Below are 26,248 nucleotides of genomic sequence, written 5' to 3' on the forward strand. Positions count from 1 at the left end.
ACCTACCTACCTACCTACCTCTCACCTATTATAGGCCTGTTAAAACTATAGCGAAACATTGAGTCTGTTGGGCAGGTTATTTTATTACATTTTACTTTTGAAATTTGAAATTGTACAGTTTGACATACTGTGATTTTATCTTCAAAATAAAAAAAACTATTTCGTGTAGTAAGGCAAAGAAGCACGTGTGAGAATTGTCAAACGATCTAGTTTGTCTTTATTACGTTGTATGATGATATTCCCGTCCCGTTCCCGAAAGCGAGTGGTTGGGGCGGGGACCTGTTTGTACTGCTTTTGTAAGGCACCGGTCCGCCTCATCGCTTACGGATACCCATCGGGAGGCAGTATATCCTCTATTGCAGTGTGTCTGTGTGGGTGTGCGTGCGCGTGTGTGTGTGGTATGTTCGAGAGCTGCGCTTCTCATCTTTTGAGCCACGTTTGTCTCTGGCTGATGAATCAGAGAGCCTCACTTTAACAAGGGCGGTGTTGGGTTTGAGTTGGTGAAACGCAGGGGAACCGCTTTTAAGAAGTGGATCTGGACGGGTTTTGACACCCTCCCTAACCACTACAAAGGGAGTAAACGGAGAGAGTTGCGCTGCGTAAAACGACACCGACCATCGCACCGCTCGATCCTCCAGCCGTCAGAGACAGAAAGCATGAGGAAAAACAGAAGGAACTGAGCGCCTTTCTTTGGAAAATGTGGAATTTGTTGGTCGAGTTTTGAGATGGCGTTGTGAGACGAACCGCCGAGTGCGTTTTCGTACGTTTTTGGACGTGTTGACAGCCCCTGCGTTACGCACCGAGTCACTAAAGGTAAGTTTGCTGCTTCCAATACAAATACAGCTGGATTGTTGCAACGTGCTATCGTTGCAACATTAAACGCCGTTATAAACTGATGTAACGCTGAAAGGTATCTTGTTTTTAAGTTTATTGTGAAAGCGATGGGGGAGGAAAGGATATTCGATACCTTCATTAAGTCGGTCGGCGAAGCTCCAACTGTTGCCTTTTACTGTTTATAGATAAAGGTTTAACATGAAGGATTTTGACATTGTCGAAAGCAGTTTCTGACGATGAATATAACTTAGCGAAAAAAGACTGCCCACTGCTCACCGTGCCAAAGAAGACATTGAAGTCTTTACGCACCAGGTTCGAGTGAGGGAGCACACGTACATCACAAAACAAACGATTGTTTAGTTTATATGATATTACACCCAACCTCAGCACTTTTTTCACAGTGCGATAACATGTTCGTCCCTGCCACGTTCACGGCACAACAAAAAGCGCTCCTCACTCGGACTGTATTTACTATAAACTAAAGAAAAGATGCGTGGATTCTGTCAAACTTTAATGCAAAAGTAACGTCACGAGACCATGATGTGAACTGGCCACCAGACGTTTTTTTTAGCTTTGACACAAACAGAGCGCGTTTTCTCGCCTGTAATGAAGCGCGCGCTGCATAAAGGAGATTAGAATAATTACAGCGTGACCAGGCGCTCGTGGAGTGGACATTCGTGTTTTAATAAACTGGACGCTCATTCGGGCGGAAAATGGTTTACATACGGGGTTCTTAGGTGAAGTGTGCTGAATTTCTTGCACTTGTGGACCCAAAGCGTTCCCACAGAAACCTTTTAAAACCGGTTTATAAATTGGCCAAAAATGTCCTTATTAAAATCTTAAATGCCAAAGGGTGATGCAAGGTAAGATGCACACATATATATATATAATTAGCATATTTTTCTTTGAGAAAAAAGGATGTGACTGGGAATTTAAAGCTAGCTTTATTGTTTCTCTGTGACGTCATAGAATAGAATGATGATGATGTAGCACGGCACTGCTTGTCTGTGACAATATAGTGATTCAAACAGTTTCTGTAAGCATAGAAGAGGCTGGACGCCTAAAACAATGCTGTTTATTTGTATTGTGACACCGTCGTCATTGTTTGCGAACACCGGGGAGAGAGAGCAGAGATGTTACTGTAAAATGGAGCTCCATTCATGTTTGTTTTCCAGCCATCACTGGACAGCGTTCTTGCATAAAATGCAACCGGGAGAGTATAGCTTTCTGGGCGTCCACAGACTCTTCGGTCCAGATGTTCCTTAAATCCATTGAGAGTCAAATTGAGCTCCTGGAGGGAAGATCTTCTCATTGTTGTGTTACAATGGACTCACATCCTTCCTTAGTCAATAGTCAATAGTAGTCAACACACACATTCCCATACATGGTTTAGTAGATTGACGGGATGAATTCGAAAGGACAGGGATAGACAATGGCTTCGCTGCCGATTGTTATCCAAGCAACAAATGTTTAATCCGTAGTACATTGATATCACTAATATATTCTTGGGTCAGATTAAAATAGCTCTTTAAAAGTGATGCTTAAAAGATTAAAAAGCTGTTTAAGATAAGAACCAGAATGTGACCAGTTTAAACCATAAACAACGCTACTGTAGATATCTTTAATATAAAGCCAGGTGCTATCATATATATATCATCATTTTTTGAGTTTGTCAAACGCACATCATAATGTCAACAACGTGTAGATTTCACAGTGCCAAGAGAAATAAGTACCTGTGCAGAATTCAAAAACCTCGCCAAGCGCTTCTGATCACTAGAGCTCTCACTCTCTGCCCCTGCAGGAACTCCTATCACAATAATGAATTATTGGATTACAGCACTCACGTCACCAAGCACATGTTCTGGCCTCGGGTCTGGGTACGACCCAACATCATGCCGTTTTGCACATACGTGTTGAGCACGGTCCAGCAGTTACCACACGCTGCTTATAGTCCTGACCAACGGGACGTCTCTCTTCTCTCCCCAAGGAATGGAAATCAATAGACAATTGCAATACTGCATCTTGTGTGCACCTTCCTCATCCTCAGGATTATTGTAAATGCTCTCTATTCAAGCCACACCAGGGTTATTTGTCCTCTCTCAGCTGGGAGTTGATGTGATGTAGCGACGCATATTGACCCTTTTGAAAGGACCCCTGATTATTTTCCATCACTATGCTGTTACCCGCAACCAACTATGTTTGTAATGGCGCTGCAGGTGTGGGCTCTCAGGAGAGGCGTGTAGAAATGGAGTGAGGTCATGCGGTGAGGTCACGAGTGCGTGGTTTCGAGTGGATGCGGGCGGACGGTTCTACTGTTGAGATGGGCGAGTGAAAACAGCAGGGAGATGGACAGGGGTGATGTTTGGATAAGGGGATGAGGAAGAGTGCGTTAAGAGCCGCACTGCAAATATAAGGGAGGTTGCGTGTGTTTGAAAGAAAGTCTGTGTGTGTTTTTAAATGCAGCTTGCGTGCATGTGTAGATTAGTGAGGAATTGTTCTGTTCACCCAAAAGTGAACATTTTCTTATTACAACAAGAACACAAAAAGAGAAATCTGCATGGCGTTTCTAGCATCAGTTTCAATATTTTCAGCTCTAAAAGGGATCGATTCAGTGAACCGAACTCAGGCATCAGTTAACGGATCATTGATTCTAGTTATTTTCAATGGATCTGTGGATGAGGTTCAGAAATAGGACTGAATGATTTGTTCAGCTCACCGATTCAATGATCTGATCAAAGCAGTTCTGGAGTAAACCGCTCACTGGAGGGCGAGATTATCTGTTGTATGGACCTCTGATGGTCTTCTCTTTTTTAGTTGGTTCATTATATACTGACGTTTCCAGTCACTTTGAACTTTCATTGTATGGAAGATATCAAAACAATATTTGTATATAGCTAGGGTTTCAGAAAAAAAGACAATCATACTCTTAATGAGGCTAGAAATTTGTCATTTTTAAGTGAACTATTCCTTTAGGGTACTATGCTTAATTTCCACCATCCCCCAGTGTGTGCCCATGCTGGAATGAAATGATGCATTGCGTGCGTGTGTTTGTCCGTGTGTGCGCAGCTGTGGACCATAGGTGGTGAAACACAACCACACAAAGCTGTGAAAGTGATACAGGCATGAGTTTCTGATTCAAAAATCAAGTTCCCATAGACAAAGACATTAAAAATACATAGCTCATCGCCGCATGGATGCCGTCTTAAACAGCGTCTCATGTTTTGCCGTCTTCTTCACCCTGGGGCTTTTTCTAGCACCCACGATGAGACAGATCCATCTTTTACGAGCTACATATGGACGACCGCGAAGAGGGTAAAGGTGGACAGCGTAGGCCCTCTCGTTTGCTAGCAAATGACCGGTATCGACCATCTGCTATTTTAGTGTCCCTCGCTGCAGGCCGCACTAGTGATTTTTTCAAGCCGGGCTTTTTTGTATATGTATGAGACTGTCACGTGACAGCTCCTTTTGGACCTCGATTTAGGGTCAGATTATTGTTTTGCTCTATTGGACGCCCGGCAGGCACAGGTAGAAGCTGGATTGCATTAAAAAGGCAGATCAATGATTTCCTTTTGTGAAAGTCCTTTTCGGAACGTTGTTTACAGAAACGTTGTTTAGAAGAGCAAGCCCATGTCTTTGCTTTTCTCTTCCTCCTTGCCGTTTTCTCTTTCCTTCGTTCTATCTTTTTCTATGTTTATTCTCAGTTCCTAACAGATGTTTGTCCTAATGTATTTCAGGCTTGATTCGTTGCATCTGGCTTGTTTATCTCACTTTACCTACAATTTGGGACAAATGTTTACTCCGCGCAGTTTGGACGGTGAATCTCTGTGCAGGTTTTAGGTCGTGCCGTAATGCAAACGTGGCAGTGTGTTTTAGATCCATCTGCCCAGATAAGCAGTTGGTGTTCTGTTTTTCCAGTTCAGCTTTATGGTTTGTATTATAAGTGCACAGCTGCTTACTAAGGCGAGGATTTGAGGATTTGAACAAACGCCTGATCCGAAGTATTAAACTACGTACGTAAGTCATTCTGCACCGTACTGGCGTCGAATGATACGTCAAATTATGGCGTATCATCATGTTGAAGAGTGGCATACTGTGATACCTTTCTAAACTGTGCAATTTCCTGATAAGATGAACAAAAAGTATATCCGATTTAGATTGAAGAAGGAACATGAGCCATATCTGAGGACCAGAAAATCTGATTTGGAGATGGTCACCTAGCAACGCTCTAGCAACCATCTAGCAGTTTTGCATTTTTTTGTAAGAAAAGAACCTGGTTTTGTGTTGTATCGCCTTTAACATAATACCTTCCCGTGTGACTCCAAGTCCGGACCATTAGCAGCAGGAAACAGGCAGAGGAACAAACATTCACACACACTAGCATTCACCGACACGCACTCGTTCTGGGAATAAGAAACAGCACATAATAAAAGTAGCAGTTTGTTGCCGCGGGGGCAGAAACAGCCAGGGAAAAGGCTCCACAGCTGGCCTCGGCCCCTTCCCTTACCCCCTTCCTCCCTCGGGAGATTTGTCTACAAAAAACTCCCTGCACTTCCCTTCTCATGCCCGGACCACCCCAAGACTGCTGCCTCCTGGTGTACAGCGACTTCTCTGCCCGTTTGTAGATGTATCACGGGCGACCAATGTACTGTAGATCCCCCAGATGTGTGTGGTGTAACAATAGCGAAGCTGTTGGACCATTAGAGCCTGGAGAGAGAGCGAATACGAGCCCCTCCCCCTCCTCTGCAGGACGACCTTTAACCCTGGTCGGCTACATGCTGCACACCTCCTACTGCGTCTCTCACACACTGCAACACCAGCTCTGTCACTCAAACAGAGAGAGACTATAAAGAGGTCCAGAAGCGCGTACTAAAAATACAGAACTCCAAAGCCAATGTAAACATAAAGATATGTTTTAAGATTATGAAAAAAAACTAGGGTATATTAGAATAAGAGATATTGCTTTTCTGGGTCACTAATGAAATGTTGACCGTGTCAATATTCATATTTCAGATCTGTTTTCACACAATATTTAATTATTTCTATAATTGCGAAGCTGCGTTATATATAAGTTGAGTAGAAAAGGAAATAGAAGTAATAGTAGTAGTAGTAGTTCACTTTCTATGTAATAAAGCTGGCAGAAAAGATGGCAAATACATCAAATTTAAACCCTTTTAATAGATGGATGTGCACATGAAGTACCTGTCATTTTATCCAAATGCTCATACTTAAAGGGACGGTTCAACCAAAAATAGAAATTATTTCATCATTTACTCACCCTCGAGCTGTTCAAAATCCGTATACATTTATTTCTTCAGATAAACACATAGAAAGATATTTGAAAGAATGCATGTAACCAAACCGTTCTTGGCCACCATTGACTACCATAGTAGGAAAAATAACATTTGTAGTCAAAAGTGCCCCAAAACGATTTGCTTACATACATTTTTTAAATATCTTCTAAGAAATGTATAAAGCATTCCTACTTTGGTACTCACTTTGGCCAAGATGTGTTTGGTTACAAGCAATTCTTCCAAATATCTTTCTCTTGAAAATGAAATTGAAATTCAAACAGAGAGAGCTGGCACAAAAAGAAAGTTCGAGGAGAGGTTTTTGTCCAGAAAAGGCCAGATCGTGTGTGTATGTAAGTAAACTATTAACGCTGGACCTGAGAAACAGAGATAACGGCATCAATCTCCTCCGTCACTCCTCTTACGGTCCCTCTCTCCATCTCTATCTCCCTCCAGTGAGTCTTATTTTCCCCCGATCCTTGCGGCGAGTGCTCCTGTGTGTTTGTAATAGACTCTTTCCACGTGCGGCCTGCTCGCTCTCTTTCTCTCTCTGATTTGCTCCAGCTCTATTTCACCTCTCCAGCACACATGGAACAGTTTATCTAGAAGCTTATTTTTTGCGCCTATTAAGCAAAGTTCCTGCAGCGAGAAATAGAAGTCGGAGTGAGAAAAACTCTCTTCATTATGATCATATAGCATCGCGGCGAAATAAGGGGTGTGAGGGAGAGAAAACCCCCCTGTAAGCAGCGGCTTTGCTGCACGTGAGAAAATCAATAAAGCATCTTTTTTTAAAGCGGTTGACGGATAATGGAGAAAGACGTGTGGGAGAAACCAGCAAGGTCCCATGGTTACCTTTCTGCCCTCTCTTTGTTTTCTCTTCATATTGTAGGTCAAACACCCAACACTACAAAACTGTATTGCAGCAATTATTATAATCGATGCGTGATCCAGTTTTGTTTCGCATTTGCTTGCAGTGTATTTGCTACACTGATTTATAAAAGGAGCTATCTAGTTTTGTCGCACTGCAATACAATGGGAACGATCAACACACTCTCGCAATCTCAACTATTTTCGCAATAATAGTAGCAATCTCATTTTGCTACTTCACAGTGTTCCTTTGATTAAAATGTAAGCTTTTGTTACATTGTAGACAGAAAAAGAGAGCGATCACGGCTTCAGTTTACCCCTCTCTCTCTTTCTCTCTCTCCCTTCTTAAGCCGTTATATGTGTGATGATTAAATTCGCACAATCCAAGCGCCTCCCCCTCCCGCGGGGAGCATTTATTTAATTAATAACACAGGCTTACCATTAAAACCCTAGCTGTGGCTGTGCTTGCATAGGTGTTTGTCTGACAGAACGTATCTCACGGCTGTTCACCGCGTGACGCTTGTGTACACTTGTGTTGTTGCGGTGGGCTTCTCCTGCCTGCGTTAACAAAGCTGTATTGTGCGTGCGGGTTAAGCTGCGCGCGGGCAGTCACGGGTGATCTGTAGCGCTTCACTCCATTAGTCCATACCTGAAAGTAGAGATATCAGTTACATATTAGTGTTTTATAGCAGGCTGGAGTATGTGATTATATATCATGCATTGAAAATCCATATGGGTATCATTTGAGCGCTACTTGACTCATTTAAAATAAAACATATATCATCTATAAAATAAAGGTTTCCGGGAGAAATGATGGTTTGAAGTTAGATTCCGTGTGTGTGTTTGGCTTCCTAAGACACAATCATAATCACGGATGCAGCGCAGGTGTCCTCCGTTCTCTCCGGAGGGGACCTGAAGTGCTCTCCACTGCTAGTTTTGCTTTTCGTTTGTTTTGTACTCCACGGCACTGACCCCAGGCCAGCCCGCCAGCATCCCTTACCATCGTCTCCTTTTTCTCATCCCTCTACCTGGCTCTCCGACATATTTTTCCCCACAAAAAATAAATTCTAAAGGGCATGCTAACACAATCATCTCGCCCCCGCACGTATCAATTTAAAGATGCACGCGTACCGAGAATTGGAGAATTTCACAGTCATTGATTGGCTCTGGGTCCGTAGCGGATTTTAATAGCGCCTTTTACACTTAACAGCATTTACCAGCAGTTTATTAGCAGGCCATTGACCGAAAGGCGTCTCTAAATATATTTCGAGCGAAGTGGGAGAGGGTTTGAGTGTGTCTGCGCGTGAGCCGCAGAGCAGAAAGGGGCCTCAGCTTCCTCTTTCTGAGCTCTTTACCTATTAGAGATCCATTACCAGTCTGGAGAAGTCTGGACTAGCAGCCCATAAAGGAACCAATATAGAGTTTCAATCCTCATCTACTGACAGACTCCTGAAAAGAGAAAGAAGGGGGGGGGGAGTGATACACAGCAGTAGCTGTAGGTAAGATTCGTTTTAGAGGATAGCTCAGATGTAAAAATTCCATCATTTACTCTTACAAAGGTGTATGACTTTCTTTCTTCTGTCAAACAAAAAAGGAGAATTTTGGCAGGATGTGGACGTTGCTTTTCATTCGATGGAAGTAAATGGAGATCGGAGACTGTCAAGCTTCGTCTTAAAATTGTTTGCATTCGAAGTCTTCTTAAGCTATATGAAAACTCTAGGAGGAACTGAAATCTGTTTCTTTACACCACAGCTCTCCAATTTCACTTAAGCTGTACAGATCCAGTTCGCCATTCACTTTCATTGCAAAGAGAATAGATTAAACTTTGCGCTGAACTTCATTTTCGTGCATTATAAATGAAAGAAGGTCATGCGGGTTTGGAACAGCAGAAGTCTGAGTACAATATGACAGAATTTTCTTCTTCGAATGAATTATTATAACTTAGAAAAGTTTGACTACATACACACTTGTTGGAAATACCATGCACTGTCATGACTGTAAAATGTGCAGTTGGCTTTGCCGTAGAGTAAGAGAGCAGCGCGTGTTTCTCTCTCTCTCTCTCTCTCTCTCTCTCTCTGTTAGCTTTTGACAGATGTGCCGCTAATCCATCCAAGCTTCCAACCACCACGTGACCCTGTGTAACCTCTCTTTCTTTCTCGTGGTTCTGTTCTCTATGCTGTGTTCTTTGTCAGATCGGCCCTGCTGAGTTATAACAGGGGCAACGTTCATCTACACAAACTTCTACACAATGACACGTAAGCTCTGTTCCACATCTAGTGAGCTGCCTCCGTAGGCTGCCTTTTAAGGCAAGACAGGGCTTCCGACGTGACAGGTGTTTTCAAATGTTAGACAGCAGCGTAAAGGCATCGTTCACCCCAAATTATCTGACATCATTTATTCAGCGTGTTCCTGACTTTCTTTTCTTGATATTAGGGAGCGACAGCCTAGATTTCCATTTACTTCACTCGATGGTAGAAAGAGCAACATCAGCAATAGTCAGAATTTCTCCTCTCGTGCCTAATGGAAGAAAGTAAGACACACAGGATTGAAATGTCATTAGGGTGAATAAATGACGGCATGTTTGGGTGAGGTAGCACTTTATGCTGACATTTTTGCCAAATTGTAGGCCATTGTGGAAAAGGCAGTCCTATAATGCCACAAAATGGAGACTTTAAATCAACTAGAGTTGATTATAAATGTAATTTATCCAAAACCGAACACATAATAATAAAATACTATTTCATGCTAAATTATATACATACTTTCATACTTCATTCCTGTCCCATCAGTGGTACCAAAACATCTCCCGGCTCCACACAGCGTCCCAAGTCAACCACAATGTTTCATTTCATTTCGGAAGCTTTGAAAGATAGAACAGAGCTGCACACGCAGGGGACATGAGCATGAACATATTGTCCTATTAAATTTGTCTACGCACCCACCGGTCTGCCTGTCTGTATTAGTAGTGATGTTATTAATAAAGATGACCTCATCTGCGTCCTCTGAGACCTCTCTTTCTCTCTCTCTCTCTGACTCGCCCTCTGTGGATTTCATTTGCTTTTCACTTCATTCTCTGCACTATAAACCAACTCCCTCTTTCTCAATGCAGTGCCTCTATTTTCTATCTTGGCTTCTTTAGCTTCCCTTCTCTCTGTCTATCACCTCTCTGTTCTTGTTGTGTTGTCTTTTCTGTGTGTCATCCATCTGCCCTCTCTGTGTTTTTCTTTTATTCTCAGAGTCTGTCAGTTCCTTTCATCTGCTTCTCGTCACTCTCTGGCTGGCACATGCTCAGCTGTAATCTCATATTCCTTTTGTGTGTGTCTCTAAGAACACGAAGATAGATCCGAAGTTTACCTCTGTGAATCTCAGCAAACATGCCGAGGTCATTTTTAAGAATGTCCGCGATTCCGGTACAAAATTACATTCCTGTAGCTCAATTGGTTGACCGTGGCAACACCAAGATTATGTTTACTAGAAAAACGCGACTTGATACAATGGATATTTTAAATGCACTTTGGATAAAAGTGTTGGCCAAATCTCTAAATGCAAAAACAAAATGATCTCTTGCATAAAACAATTAAGCCGGCTTTAGTGCATAAATATTTCCTAAATATACAGAATGTATATGTTTTTGTGTTTATAAATATAAAATGAATATGCAAAGTACACAGATATATACTATGTAAACACAAACTTTTATTATGGGTGCGATTAATCGTGATTAATCATTTGACAGCTCTAGTTCAACAACAGTTCATTTGTTTTCTTAAAAATTACAGCATGAATATAAAACAGTAGAATTCACAATATTTAGATTCTTTTACACATGTGTATGAATCATTTTTCTTGCTTATTTACCTTCCCCACTGAGTATTGCATTGTATGTTTGAGATAATCAAGCCATATCATGATTAACCTTACGATAGCGTGTGCTTCATTTATTTAAATGATAAACAACAGCTGGTTTCCTTTCATTGAGTATTCACTAAATGCGCTGGCTGTGCTAACAGACTGCCATCAAAGTATTCACCTGATTTTTCAACAGAAACGTTGATTCACTTTATTTAAAAAGTCCACACGCACAAATTATTGAGTCAACTGTGCTTCCCTATGATGTCATGTTTTATTATACAGCGTGAAGGTGTGTTGAGGTACATTAGGGACTGTAGTAGTCTGATGTGTTGGAAACCGTAGTATTTCCTCATTATAACGTGTAGCGGCTCTGTTTTACCTTTGGGATGGACACAGAGGTAAACACATGAGCTCATCTCAACCTCACCTCACCTCTGTGTGTGTTTGTGTGAGCCGTCACATTTCTAACGGTCAATAAAGCATGTTAGTGTGAGCTTATTTGAAATGGATATGTGCATTTTTCTATTATTCATAGCTCATGAATAAAACTCCTCTAAAATATTCCGGTTTCTCTAGTCTGTGAGATATCAGTAACCTTTGGAAAGCCAACCCATGAGCTCTTCTTCCTCACCTTGGACATCGGCGGACCTTCACAGCGCTCGCGAAAACGTCTGCTGTTGAAAATTTTAACGTGGTTAGGAGGAAAATTATTTATTTTACCATCAAAAACTGAAAAACGAGAACAGATTGTTTTAAAGCGGAGCTGAACGTGTGCGAAAAGCAAGGCCAGCTGATTTTTTAAACAATTGAAAAGAAACCAAATGACTTAATGTTGTTTTTTATGCACCATACAAAGTCGCCATCTGTTGTTTTTCTTCAATCTTGTTCGATTTTTTTGCTCTTAAAAGCAGATCAGGAAATAAATGCAACATAAAACAATAAAATTACAGTCATTGTGGAAAAGGTCCCTGAGAAAAATGTGGGTAATACAGGGTGGTAAGGTTTACCCCTTTGAAAATGTCAACTAACAAGGCAACTAATTTTTACATTGTAATTTCTCCTGTCAAACAAACCACTTGCAATAACAGAGCTGCATCCTGAACATCCTAAAAGAAATTGACAATCTGTACGAGAACACTTCATTTTATTCCCAGAGGACATATAATACGAGATTTGTTTCGTTTTTACTTTTTATAAGGAAAATTGTCGGATAAATCTCCCACAGCCCAGGGGTTTGTTGTGAAAAGGCTCGGATTGGAGCCAGAGAGTTACTTTGCGATCCTCCTAAACACTGTATACTACACACGTACCAGTAAAGCCACCCAAAATCTCTCTACCCACTCTCATATGGCACATATGCTTTGACATACTTTATAATATATATCATCTCCAGCTTATAAAGACTATAAACACTTGCTTAGTTTGTACAGTTTGATTAAAACACGCGCGCACACTAAAAGCCTAAATTACAAACACATGCACCAAACACTGACTTATTAAACATAAACACACTTTAACTCGTACTGGGTGAACTATGTTGCATTTGGGTTGTTGACAAATATAACGCACATGTTTCCTATAGCAAAAATGTAGAAAACTAAATGTTAATAATGTCTGACAAAACTGAAGTGGATCTTACATAAAACCCTCATCTTCAGCTAAGAATCTTGGCTTTATATTCGATAGTACTCTGTCATTTGAGAACCAGGTCGCCAACACCTGTAAAATTGCGTTTTTCCATCTTAAAAATATATCTAAACTACGTCATATGCTGTCACCATCAGATGCAGAGAAGCTTATACAAGCCTTTCCTCGCCACCGTTTGCATACTGTTTTGCACTGTTTGCCTGGCCGGGGGGCTAATAGAATTTGATAGTCTTATTTAATTAACACTGCATATAGGAATTTATTGTGTGTCTGATATTTGACCTGTGTTTTGACTTCCATAACCTTTTATGTTTTACTTATAGTCAATGTTTTCTTGTACAGCTGCTTTGCAACAATGAAAATTGAAAAAAGCGCTATATAAATAAAGCTGACTTGACTTGATTTTATATTATTATTATTTATATTCCAAATATAAAATAGCTTAAGAGAGATTTCATTGTTAGTTTTTATTTACAATAGGACACATTTACAGTTCATTTGTCAACTACCCATTTATCCTGCATTTCATGTATTTTTTAAAGGTCAAGTGTACTTTAGCGGTGAGGTTGCGAGTTGCAATCAACCCCTTCCCCCTCCCTTTCGAAAGCACTACGGTGGCTGACACAGAACTAAGATGTGTGAACATTTTTGCTTCTTTGCCAAAGGAGATTTAGAAAACACGCTCTGTAGAGTAATTTGTCTGTTAAGGGCTACTGTAGAAACAACATGGCGAATTCCACGCAAGCGGACCTGCGGTGTATGTAGATAGAAATAGCTCATTCTAAGGTAATAAAAACATAACGCTTCATTATGTAAGGTCTAAACACACGTCTGAAGACATAGTTGTGTATATTATATTACATTTCTGTCAATATATCCTACATAAAATGATGCATGAGATTTTCTTGTATTTTTTTACATTTACAGATTTGGCCAACACTTTTATCCAAAGTGCATTTAAAATACCCATTGTATCAAGGTAAACTTCGGATCTATCTTTGTGTTCTTAGAGACACACACGAAAGGGATATGAGATTACAGCTGAGCATGTGCCAGCCAGTGAGTGATGAGAAATTGGTCCTTAAAACAAAACAAAATGTTTTTTTATGTTACAATTTAACATTTTCAACAGCTAGTGCATGAAGTTAACCTTATGGCAACCAAGCTGATATAAATGAATCTTTGCAAACATCTGTAGTGAAAATAACGTTTATTCTCCGCAAATGTGTTTTGGGAAGCATAATGATTGAGACCCAAAGATGCCATCCAAGAGAACATTGACAGTACTAGATTTGAACTCAATGAGAGTAACAGATAAAACCAGACATTTCTAGTTAATTGAAAGGACATCAGGGATCATGTGGTAAAGACACAGGAAACTCGAAACGACATCAAAATCAGTCTGCTTGAAATCCACTTTAATTAATTTTACGAGGAGAAATGCCTGTTGCCTCCAAGGGCATGGCACTTTTAAAAGGTGCTTCATGAATAAACTATCTTAGCACTGAAGATTCTCTAGACTGAATCTCAACCGGCATCTCAGAAAGAGCTTCCGCCCCCTCACTGTCTAGTCAAAGTGTGTGTGTGTGTGTGTGTGCGCACGCGTGCGTGTGTGTGTAAGCTTATCCACACTAGCCCGGTTGGTGGGTTGCTAATTTCTTGCCAGGCCCGGCAGCAGGTGGAGGGTATTTCATGGTTCTTTCCCCACACGTTTGGCACAGTCAAAGAAATAACAAAAGCAACCCACTGCGTTAACACAGACGAGCTTATATCGGCTCAAATCGCTCTGCAGCCAGAACCCACTCGACTGTGTGACTGCGCTAACTTAATATTCATATGTGTCACAACCACCGTTTCTTTCTTTTTCTTTTAAAAGAGAGAGGGTGAGGGTCAGCTTGCCAGCGAGCTAATTTAAAGTGCAGGGTCGCCCATCATGACCTCATGAATAACTAGGTTCTAGAAGGTTCAAAGGTCGACGCAAGAGTGCAGTCACTCAACAAAGACGGCACACACGCCGGCCGCCAATCCTGCCTCGCTGACCCACAATGGCGCCCTTATGTGGGACAGACTTTTATGGCCTTACGACTGACCTTGTGCAGATGCACCCAGTAAAAAATGAAGGACACAATAACTAGTGGTCAATAGTGGGGCTTTTACAAGCACACTAGGACTCACAGATGTTATTTACGTACAAAATGATTATACTACAGAGACTCGTGCAGTCAGAGCCAGATCAAGACTTTTGCAATTAGCAAATCGTGTGCAGCCCAGTGGTTAAAAGTCTGAGGTTGTAGCCTTCAAGGGGCGAGCCGTGAAGTACCACCATTGTGTTTTCCAAAAAGGCACTTAATCACGGTCAGATCCAGACCAAGACTCTTGCACTTAGCACTGATCTAAGACCCCCGTCTCAACGAAACCCAAGCCAAAACCGCAGCTGCACGCCTGACCTCAGATAAGGAGCTAACGCAGTCAGCACTAAACCAAGACTCATACACAACACTCAGCGCTGATCTGGAGACGGTTTTCCAGCAAAACCCAATGCAAAACCACTGGGTTTAAGATAAGCATCAGAAGGCATATGACTCAGCAGTGTCTCCCTCCGCTCTGCGCGGCTGTGATTAGCGCCAGCGACGTCAGCTAATGAATCACCCGTATTATTCCTCTGTCACACTCAATTTCGGGGCGTAAAAAAGGATGTTTTAATTTAGCTCTGACTGCTCTCTCTGTGTTTTAGCATTGGTGAAAAGGTGGTCAAATTGAAGTGAATTTATTCAAGGCCAAGGCTTTATACGGCGGCGCTGTTTTAGAAGCTCATTCACAGTGGCCTATAGTCGATTTTCTATTAAATGAGATATTTTAAACAGCGTGCCGGGCAACACATGTCTAATTCAAGAGAGGTGAGAGTGATTGTGAGTGACATGGAAAATGCCACTGTGTGTGCTTCCAACTTGTTTTTTGCTGTACGTCGAGTTAGAAATGTTGAACATTTAAAAAAGTTGGATAAATGTTTTACACTCTCCTTTAGAAGATGTCATTGAGGCGAAATGTCGTTCATAGATTAGTATTTGCTTTACGGTCGCTATGAACTGTCTGTTTCTTCACACATTTAAATTCTTTTTAAGTATAACTACATTGATTTGTAGTAGAATAGCATTAAAGTGATAGTACATTTAAAGATGAAGATTCTGTCATCATTTAGTCACGCTCATGTCAATCCAAAACTGTATGACTTTCTTTCCTCTGCAAAACACATATTTGGACGAACTCCGGTATATACTTACATTATACGAATACAAAACCATCAAGAACTGGCGAAAGCGCACCAAGTCTTCCGCAGGTTTGAATAACAAACAGATTTTTTTACAGATAATGTATAAAAATGTTTGTTTGTGTATGTGAAAAGTTGAACAACAGCTGGACGAAAACTTAGGAGTTCAAATTGAAATGTGCAGGTGTTTTTTGCATTCGGCTGCTTCAACCATAACACCCCCAACCTCTCCCCAGAACCATTTTGGAGCATTTTTGTTTTTAGGCAGGTTCGAAAGAATGGACATTGACTTTTTGGATGACCTGACTATTTCGAAAAATCAACATTGAGCACAATAACACACACAACACGTGCCGCTAGACATTTTGTTCGTAGGTGGGTTTGTGTTCACGTATTTATTTTCCGTACAGTATGACATTTCCTTCCTTCTAGTGGTGCATTCGTTGCAAACGTATCGTAAAGCTTTTTTTAATAAGTGTGGAAGCTTCAACTTGAGGCGGAGTGAGTTTCAGTTAGGGGTTAAACATTTGAACAGACAGGCTAACACACACACAATAGCTCTCCCAGATGGGCTATGCTTCTAATTATGGCCTAAATCGAGTTTGCAGGTCATTTGATTAAAGCAATCTGATATGAGATATTCGCAGAAGTTAATTTTGTGCATGTGGGTGTACAAGTCTTGCCATTTGCCTCGTGATTTGGCATATATTACTATGTCTCATAATCGATCATAAGGTTAAAGGTTTACTAACTGTTCAGAAACATAATCTCTTTAAACTTCCCCTCCTGTCTTATTCAATACCCACTGACTCTCTCTCTCTCTCATATGCATCTTTCATCCGCTATATTCTCATCATGATATGGATTCATGCATGTATTATACGCTCCTTTGACGTGGTATGACAGCTTTTCATGAGAGCGTATCTCTAACTACACTCTCTCTCTCTCCCTTTCATGTGGATTTGCTTCCATCTCAGAGAGAAAGAGAGAGAGATCACACTCTAGAGAGAGACATTAACCTGATTGAAAGCGCCCACCTTTTACCCCTGGGCGTGCCGTGACCTTCAGTCACTTGTCTGTGTGTGTATCTTACACCCCCACAGGAACGTCGGTGAAAAAAGGTCCTCTGGTACTTTTAGTGAAAAGCAGAAGATTGAGAGAGGAGACTTAGGGAAGGAATGGTTTTGCAGTCGGTACGCAGGAGAACAGGGGATCAGGAGAGAGTCAATATATTTAACATGAAACTGGAAATCAGCCATGCAAAACATTGCCTGACATTCAAAATTCATAAACTTTTCCACATACATATACATTTTTGCTCCGTTCTGAAATCTAGTGAGCTATCTACCTTTTCAAGGCAGTGCGGTGTGTATCCTCCGTGGCCATCCCAGAATGCCTTGCAACAAGCTTGATAAAAAGAGAGTGAGAGAAAATTAGATCAGTATTTGTAACACTTTACAATAAGGTGCTATTTGTTAACAATTATTTAATGCATTAGCTAACATGGACTAAAATTGATTTTTTTATATTAATTCATGTTATTTTCAGCATTTCCTAATACATATTAAAATCAAACTTTGTTGCTGTTAACATTGGTTAATGTCCCATGAACTAATATGAGTAACTGTATCATAACATGAACTTACATTGACAAGGATTAATAAATGCTGAAAAATTGTTCATTGTTAGCTAATGTTAGTTATTACAAGGCTGGTTGGAATCCTTGATTCTGATTGGCCATTCGTGACATTTGCAGGTTCGTTATTCCCATTGAACTTCTCTTTTATACCAGATTTACGGTAAACCAAAGTGCTATAGCAACATTACATTACGACTTAGACACTAGAGACATTTTCAAATAAATGAAAATCATTTAGAAACTGTAAAATGAAAATTTTCTTGGCCTCAAATGAAAGAACAAAATCTGAAGCAAAAGTGAGAGAGCGCTCATAAAACGGATGGGGCACAAATGAGACGAAAATTACAGTTATTGAGAAGCTAGTCAAAGATAAAAAGTGATTTATTCCAGAGATAGCTTTCTTTTCTCTGACCAGAACACAGCAATGAAGCAAATAGGTCTGCGGGATGAGAAAGATGGAGGTGGAGAGAAGGAGAGATAGTGGGATGATTTGGGTAATATTGGGGTAGTGGGGCATGCAAGAGAAATCAGACACATATTATTGTCGCACTAGGCAATTGCCGCGATAGAATAAGCATTCGCTTAAATTGACGACCTCAGACTTTTTCAAATTGCCTTAGATAACAGTGTCACGAAAACAAGGCCAGTCATTTGTGTTTCTGCCTCCTTGTAAGTTCGCACAACAAAAGAGGGGCTCTCGCTCCGTCAACAAAAAGAGTAAAAATAACAATCCCCTCTCTCTCTCTTTCTTTCTGCTTATCTCGCTTCATCTCAGAGGCTCTCATTTGGATACAGGAAGTGAATGGATAGGCATGTCTGGCCATTGGTTGCTGATCGTAAATAGCTTTACGTCGTCTCACATGCTGGGAAGGACAAGAAAGATGATAAAAGGGGGGAAGAAAGGAAATAGAAAGATAAAGAGGGAACTCTGACGTGGGCTGGGAAGAGACGGAGTAGGAAGTGAAGACAAGAAACTAAAACTTCACAGGAACAGAAGTCAAAGAGGGAGCCGATTACTGCGTCCGCATATCAATGACACCAAAGACATGCATTTCAAACATGCCAACCCTGCAGACGCTCGGAGACAAACTCAAAATAGATGCATTTCGAAACAGATGCTGCTCAGCGAAATACAAGGAAAACAAAACCAGCAGGGAAAGAACGAATAAATAAATTTGTCCCAACATGAAATGCGACTACAGATACTCGCGAATCAGCATAAATGCATGCCAGCGTTCCCAGAGACGAACACGCTGGATGTTGATTAAACCCGATCCGGCTTCCTTCCGTCATTGAGATCCTTCCTGTTTACATTAGCCGAACCAACACCAGATCTTCTATTGATCTCTCTTATCGTCTACTAAAATGCTCTCTTCCTCTCTCTTTACATATTGAACAGTGTGTCAAGCACAGCGAAGTTGTCAGTTTCACATCGTACGGCATCACTAGACAATTACTGAACGGCGCTGCATGACTCCCTATTAACTCCTCTAACAGGAAACACTAAAGGGCCACTGAGGTGGATTGTGGGCATTCTGCCTTCTCGCTCTTCCTTCACTTATTCTAACTAAATGAGATGGATGTCAATGACTGGAGGATACAAATAGCCTCTCCACCTCTGGCCTCAGGACCTCTGGCTGACAGGAACAGTAGGGCAGAGAAAGAGAGACACAGGGAAAAAGTATGAGCTACAGGACAATTAACCCCCCCAAAGGACCTCAGCGGGCACGCCGCACTTCCAGCCTATTAGCATATAAAAGTGCTGAACCCGAGTAAGACAGCTACAGGAGGGGGTTGCTCACATTTTTCACATCAGTATTTTTATTTGCATTAAATAGTCTGTCTGTCTATTTATGATTTTTTTTTCCTGCATACTAACACTGTGAAATGTGCTATTTAACAGACTATGCTTAACTTTTGCCTCTCTATCACCATGTCTGTTTGAAACATTAATTTGCTTATCGCCAAGTGGATTTGAAGTCTGATTTCCGAATTACGCCTGTTAAGACAAAGTCGGGTATAAAAATAAAGTCAAATATAAAAAGAAAATACATATTTGTATGTACTTTTGTATGTAAATAAATAGATGTACTTTTATGTACTTGCTCAATAAGTATTTTCTTACTATAAACTTTTTTGAATGTGCTCCTTATTTCTTTACTGTAAAAAGTTATGGATTGCAGTTTTAAAAGAACAGGCATGTAGCCTTTGTATAATACTCAGTAAGTATTGCTTTAGGTTTTTATATATTAACTCAACTGTCAGGAACAAAATAAATAAAGCAGCCTTTCTGTTTTTCTACATATCATTTTGATGCAGATTTGACATATTTCAGGGGCTTGTATTGTGATCTCAAATGCAGTAATGTAGGATCTGTGCGTGTTGGTGTGTGCATAGAAACTACACTACACAATAGCAGGATGGAATGCTGCCGTCTCCCTGTAAAATATTGTACGCACATCAAAATACAGAATAGTCATCGGCTCTCAGCCAGCTTCGCAAACATGCTACGGCTCTTTGCTAAAACGATTACGTGCTCCAGCAGTCATTGGTAAAGTCATAACAGCAGAACACAACAGTAATCGTTATTGCATAATGTTGAATCCGATCCTGTTGTATAAAGCTATTTACTGTGCTGATTTTTGGTGTCCTTAAAAGAATTGCAACGGCCAACACATCTCTCTTAAAGGCCCCTATGGGACCATATGCCCCGAATGTGGTTACCGTTGCATTGTCTACTAATTGCATTGTTACTGTCGACGTGCTGCCGTGCACTAAAACCCTTCTCACGTGCGGTGTGGAATCAAGTTATATCTCGAGCTGAGCAGGGAATGCACGTGAAACTGGCCGGATAACAAGACGACGCGATTTTAATTAATGAGGCTGATTGAATTTGGAACACATGCAGCATTAATGATGGGTCAGAGAGGGTATCCCAGCATCCTCGGCTCCGGGGGGCAAGAGGCAGAGAGAGGGAACATGTGACTGTTGCAGAACTGTCTCTCACAGTCTCCCGAGCACAAACACACGTTCCCTCATCAGCATCCACTTAAACCTGATCATTAAAACAGGAACAAGGTCAGAGATGGACCGCATCTGAAAAGAGAGAGAGGGAAACAAGAATAGTGCTATGTAAATGAGCGAAATAATAACACATGACTATAAAATAAATGATCATTTGTAGCATTCTGTGGTAGGTTTGTATAATTACAACTAAAAATTATACAGAGTGACCACTGTGCTAGTTTCACATCTCTCATGTTGCTACGTGGGTTTTTTATTCTCATAAAGTTTCACCTCTAATCTACATTTCATGTCTGTTTATTGACTTATTTTGGTAATGAGCCATACAAACTACAGTCAGCCAAGCATGATGACAAAATAAACCCGCTCAGATTTATATTTATCACAGAGTTTGCAGTAGAAAATAAATATCATCTGTTTAATGAATGAGCAATAGAGCATTTAGATTAAATAGAGAAAGAAGAGGACACTAGGTTAATATCCCATGTGTCTCCTCTAGAATTTCACAAGAGATCAATCTGTCTCATGTTTCCCAAGATCCCAAAGTCTGCGATCATACATTTCTAAATAAACCCAATTTCTTAGCAAATTCTACCAAGATTGATGTGCCATCCACCAGTATTTTTTATCGTTTTACTATAATTTAGCTCAAACTCCAGAGATGAATTTGTTTGGTCTGGCGTCTCATTTTAAAATGTTACTACTGGAGAGTAAACTAATGATCTGCAACTGTTTTTACTGATATTATGTTTTATGATCTACTGAGTATTTTATGTCTTGTTGTTGTATTTTGTCATGTAAACTCGGCAGCTGATCTTAGCAAGGACACTTCTGTGATTTTGAATCTCAGTGAGTCTTTATCCTGTTAAAATATAGGACAAATAAATGAATAAAAACTTGAGCTGTGTCATATATCGCACACCGTGAAAGTATGTTCTGAATTTGAATAATCACTCGACCATTATTTCAATACAGTATGAGCGGGATTAGTATGAATACATTTCGGACATACTGCATCCGCCATGTTTTACTGTCATGTGACCTTATGCCCATTTTCACATGTGACCTATTAACACAACTTTTACATCGCCGTTGATAAAAACATAATTTAGTTGTGAGAAATTACTTTATCGGAGCTAACATTTGAAAACGGACATTCGTATTCTGCTTTTTTATTAACTTTTGAAACTTGACTGTTGCTCTGCTCCCGTGGCATCATGGGATAGAGTACTGTCCCTCTAATGCACATCTCGGCGGAAGCAGTAGACCATTCTGGTATTTCTCGCCTGCTGTTTTTTGCATACGGAAATACTATTCATGATTCATACCGATTCTCGCCTACTATATAGTATGAAAGGAGGCTATTTCAGACGCAGGGATTGTTCATACTTTCTGTACCAGTCGAAGCAAAGCGTATAGATACCACGAGGTGAAACCGGTGCTTTTTGGGAAACGACACAGCTTCCATTTTGGGGTGAAAATGCTTGATAACGGACATGGTTTCTAGCGAGCCAAGGCTTTCGTCATCATGTATTATCATCATTCAGATTGAATTTCAGCTTAAAAGTTATAGTTTTTTAACAAAACAGCTGATATTGCCATTGTGAAACATGTACATATTTTGAATACTAACAAACAGAGATATGTACAGGAGATAACTGTAAACAAAGAAGAAAAAACTGCATCTTCTACTTCATTCATTACCTTTCTCTTTTTTTCTCTTTTGTTTGAACTTGAAATGCAGATGTTTTGCTCAGACTGAAGGCCATGGTATGACAGGAAGGAGGTTTTTTTTACCGGGGAACAGGAAGTGGGATGCGTCTGTAACCACCTACAGGCCTGCAGCTGATCAAACTCCTTTTAATTATCAGCCTTTCATCTCTTCTCATTCACTAATAAAACAGCTCACGGCTTGTCGTTGTCCGAGAACAGACACGCACACACATCATTCAAATCGCACGAGCTGTCTGCCTCCCACTCTTTCACGCAGTCCCGCTTCCATCATCATCAGTCACACTTACATCACGCATGCAGTCTGACCAAAAAACAACGTTCACACTTTCTTCCACCGAAAAACACATCAGATAACACTTGCACGCCGGTCGCGGGCGCTGTCAAAAACAAAGACGACCAATCAGCATTACCTAAGGCTCTCTGAAATCCAATCCTCAGAGTATTTATAAAAGTCTGAGACGCTCTCAGAGTACCTTTAAAAATATGACATTCTTTCCAAAAGCCTGAGATTGTTTTGGAAGCCCTAAAACCAGCAACAAGTGGGGTTTAGGGCAGGACTGAGACCTTGAGAGGGTTTGTGTTGCCTGATACCACAGGCCAGTTGGTGAGGCACCTACTGCCCCACTTCCGTGGCTGTAAAAGATCCGTGCCTGCTACTCTAGGGGGTTGAAAGCACGCTGGCATGTTATGACTGTGTCGTCTAATTTTATACAGAAATAAACAGATCATATGCTGACGGCAGTATCGTTTAGCAGTATGTACATTGCAATGACGCTGAGCTGTCGAGTGGTAACTTTCTGGAACTGTTGACGTGGTACAAAGATAAGTGGCAGGATGTTGGGAAATTTCCTTCCCGTTCCTCCGGCCACTGACATGCGATGGGATTTTGTTTAATATTCATTAAAGGAGAGAGATCAAGAGCGATTGAAGAAGCGAGGAAAAATCTTGAGCGTGACACTGGAAATACGTGTTTATGTTAAGGGGTGGAGACATCCTCTTTTCCATCTTTTGTATGTTCAGGCTTTCACTTCACGGCCTGCCTTCATCGGTCATGAACTCACCATTGCCCTTGACATCTGCCGTCTCATGGGGGTCAACAGGCCGTAGTTTAGATGAGGAACGCAGAGCTCAGACGTTTGTTCCAGAGAAGACCTTATTATTGACAGGAAGACAAGAGGAAGTTAATGCGAGTGGGCAATAGATTGAAAGGACACAGGAAACGCTTTAGACTCACAAAGCTGGTCATCACTCAACCTTTGCCCTTTTTCCGGACATTTATTAAAAACGCAGGAAAACCCAGTTTTCTTTAGGGAGGATTCATAGCAAAAGTCTGTCGATACATCCGTGTCACACGGTTCACTTAGTTGGGTAAAAGGATGGCAATTGTTACTCGGCTGTCCATTCTTTTAATATCAGGTTTTTAATTCTGTTTGATTTGTTGCGATATGTGACCCTGGAACACAAAACCAGGATGGTATTGGTAGCAATAGCCAACAATATATTGTATGGGTCAAAATGATCGATCTTTGGAAATAACCCCCTCAAGTTTAGTATAGTAGTATATTAGGTAAGCCAATAGAGAGCGTTAAACACAACTTTAAAGGTGATTTTCTCAATATTTTCTGGATTTCCTCCAGATTTTCAAACTGGTGAAAATATGGGGTTGGGGTAGACTGGTTTTGTGGTCCAGGGTCACATGTTTGCTTATATATGAGCAAATTTTGCATTTAAGTTTAGCACATCCAAATGGCAAAACAATTAAAATAATTATGGAAATGTAAAATTCTCAGCTCATGCCAATGTGCATGCTAGAATGTTCCACCTGATTTGCGCATGATAAGCAACTTTTTCTACTCACCACTTCTGGTGGCCTCATGGTTGTTTTTCAAAGACCGAGCACAGGGTCTTTGAGGCCCCTCTGCTCTGTGTGCTGTTAGAGCTCGATCTATAATCCCTCCACAGTTCAAGCATGATCATATGAACCTCTCACAGCTCACAGCCAGAAGTCTCTCAGTGAGGGGCACTGGACGGCTTTTTGGGATATAATGAGATTACAGTTAGGACCGCAGAGGCTAATTGATAAACTCAACAATAACACACGTGCATAAACAAGATGGGGGTCAAGTTTAAGGGAGCGCAATAACTTTGCCTATTACAGTTCGTGTGCATTTGGGGTTTTTGATTTGTAATGTGGAAAACTATGTGCAATATGTTATGTATATGCAAAATGTATATTTTAATGTATTGCATACAGTTATAAAGTAATCTTCAAACTAGGGCTGTCAAACGTTTAATCGCATCCATAATAAAAATGTGTGTTTACATTATATATGTCTGAGTGCATATGCGTATTCATTTTGTATTTATAAAAACATACACATACATGCATATATTTGAGAAAAATATAAAAAAACATTTATATATAATAAAAATTATTGGTAAATATAAATAAATAAATTTAATGAATTCCTAAATATGTATACGTGTATGTGTTTATGAAAACAAAATGAATATGCTGCACAGTGCACAGATATATATTATGTAAGCACAAACTTTTATTATGGATGCGATTAATCGCAATTAATTGTTTGAATATATATTTTAAATTAAAAACAGGAAAAAAGCTTTTTGTTTATTTGCTCAATCAGTTAATCTAACAAATAAGACACTATTCTCGAATCTCATTTACCTGTTGCACTAGTCTGAGTTAAACTAAGCCTCTCCTCGCAACTTTGATAAAAGCAGTGTCACATCGATCCAATAAAAAGTGGCATGCAAGGGGAGATTTGACTCATCGAATTGCTATATTGCAGCCCCTCTATTACGGCCTGAGCCATTTGGAGCAAATCGGCACAATCTCTCACTTGTTATCTGGCACGCTTTCTGTCTCTCTTTTTTTCATGCTAATGAAAGAAGAAAAACAGAAATCAATGGCGGTGAGATTGCTCCAGCACGGTCCGCTTCTCCATTCAATGATGGTGAGAGGTCGCCCCTCCAAACTTGCTTATCGCCCCGAACATTTAAATTCGCACAACCTTTTAGGCTGAACGATAAAAAGCAGCGAAGGCATAGAGCGGTTTTTATTTTGTTATCTGCGCCGCTAAACAGTATTTGACATTTGACGCACATTTAAAAGTCAATGGGTTTGCTCTCAAATCAGAAAATATTATCAAGGCCCTAATTTCCCTTTTTAATGGAGAGAAACAGGTGTGACTTGATGATTAGAGTAAATGTGTGAAAATGGCAAATGCTGAACAGACAGGACCGCTACAGTTTTTTTCCCACTCTATCCTCGCTTCAGGCATCATCACACCACGCAACCTCCAATTATAATTACAAACGCATCTCTTGTTGTCCGCGGCTGTCAAAAACAGGCCTTTCTCCATACGTGACATGTTTCTCATAAACGGCCGGGCGTCGTGTTGATGCTGTCGCGGTTTGACAAGCATCCGTGATTTATCTGGTGGTCTGCCAAGATGTATTTATTGTGGTACCTTTTAAAACAGTGTACAGTCTGTCATTAAATTGTCGCCACTGTGTTTGTCTCTCCATGAACAGTTCCAGCTCGGCTGGGATCGTGACGGGGAGGCTCTTGGGAGGTGGAGCATAATCACTTTTGTTTATGTTTTGTTATTTTCTTTATCTCTCGACAGGAGCTGCCGAGTACATCTGAATCCTCTGCTCCTCATCGTCCAATCAGGATTCACGGTCCTCATCCAATCAGCATCTGCGGAGTGAAATAAAAGAGGATTGGAGAAATGGGCTGTGCCAAAGTCTTTCTCATGATGTTTATCATTGGGTTTGAAAGGGGGATTTGCGTCAACTGGAACCCCGTCCCACGCAAGACCGTTAAATATAATGGTGAGTATCTAATGACCATATAGAAAGGGGACCGGTTCCTCCCAACGGTGACTCCACAGCACATGAGCCCACTGTTCTGTGTCCCTTTTCCCACACTTCTTTAAAGGCACTCCTTCCTCCTTTATTCCTCTGTTTCTTTCTTCTTTTCTTTATTCCGCCACTCCCTTCATTCTTCATGCAGATTTAAGGATAAGAGGTGTGATTTTTGCTTTGAATTTCATGGAAATATCACAT

The 26,248-nt window shown here is 40.7% G+C and overlaps 1 protein-coding gene across 2 annotated transcripts in view; it reads left to right on the forward strand.

Moving 5' to 3' along the window:
- Positions 1-343: 343 nt before the first annotated feature.
- The window catches only part of sema4c (sema domain, immunoglobulin domain (Ig), transmembrane domain (TM) and short cytoplasmic domain, (semaphorin) 4C), a 41,948-nt gene continuing 16,043 nt past the window's right edge, over positions 344-26,248 (forward strand). For both annotated transcript variants that reach the window (XR_013787868.1, XM_079478692.1), the window contains exons 1-2: positions 344-813; positions 25,807-26,014. Coding sequence is in view for 1 of the 2 variants with exons in the window: in XM_079478692.1 (XP_079334818.1) it covers positions 25,912-26,014 (103 nt within the window). In the remaining variant the exon portion in view is untranslated. The remainder of the gene's footprint in view (positions 814-25,806; positions 26,015-26,248) is intronic.

Source organism: Barbatula barbatula, assembly GCF_947034865.1.
Source record: "Barbatula barbatula genome assembly, chromosome: 2".
Lineage (NCBI taxonomy): Eukaryota > Metazoa > Chordata > Actinopteri > Cypriniformes > Nemacheilidae > Barbatula > Barbatula barbatula.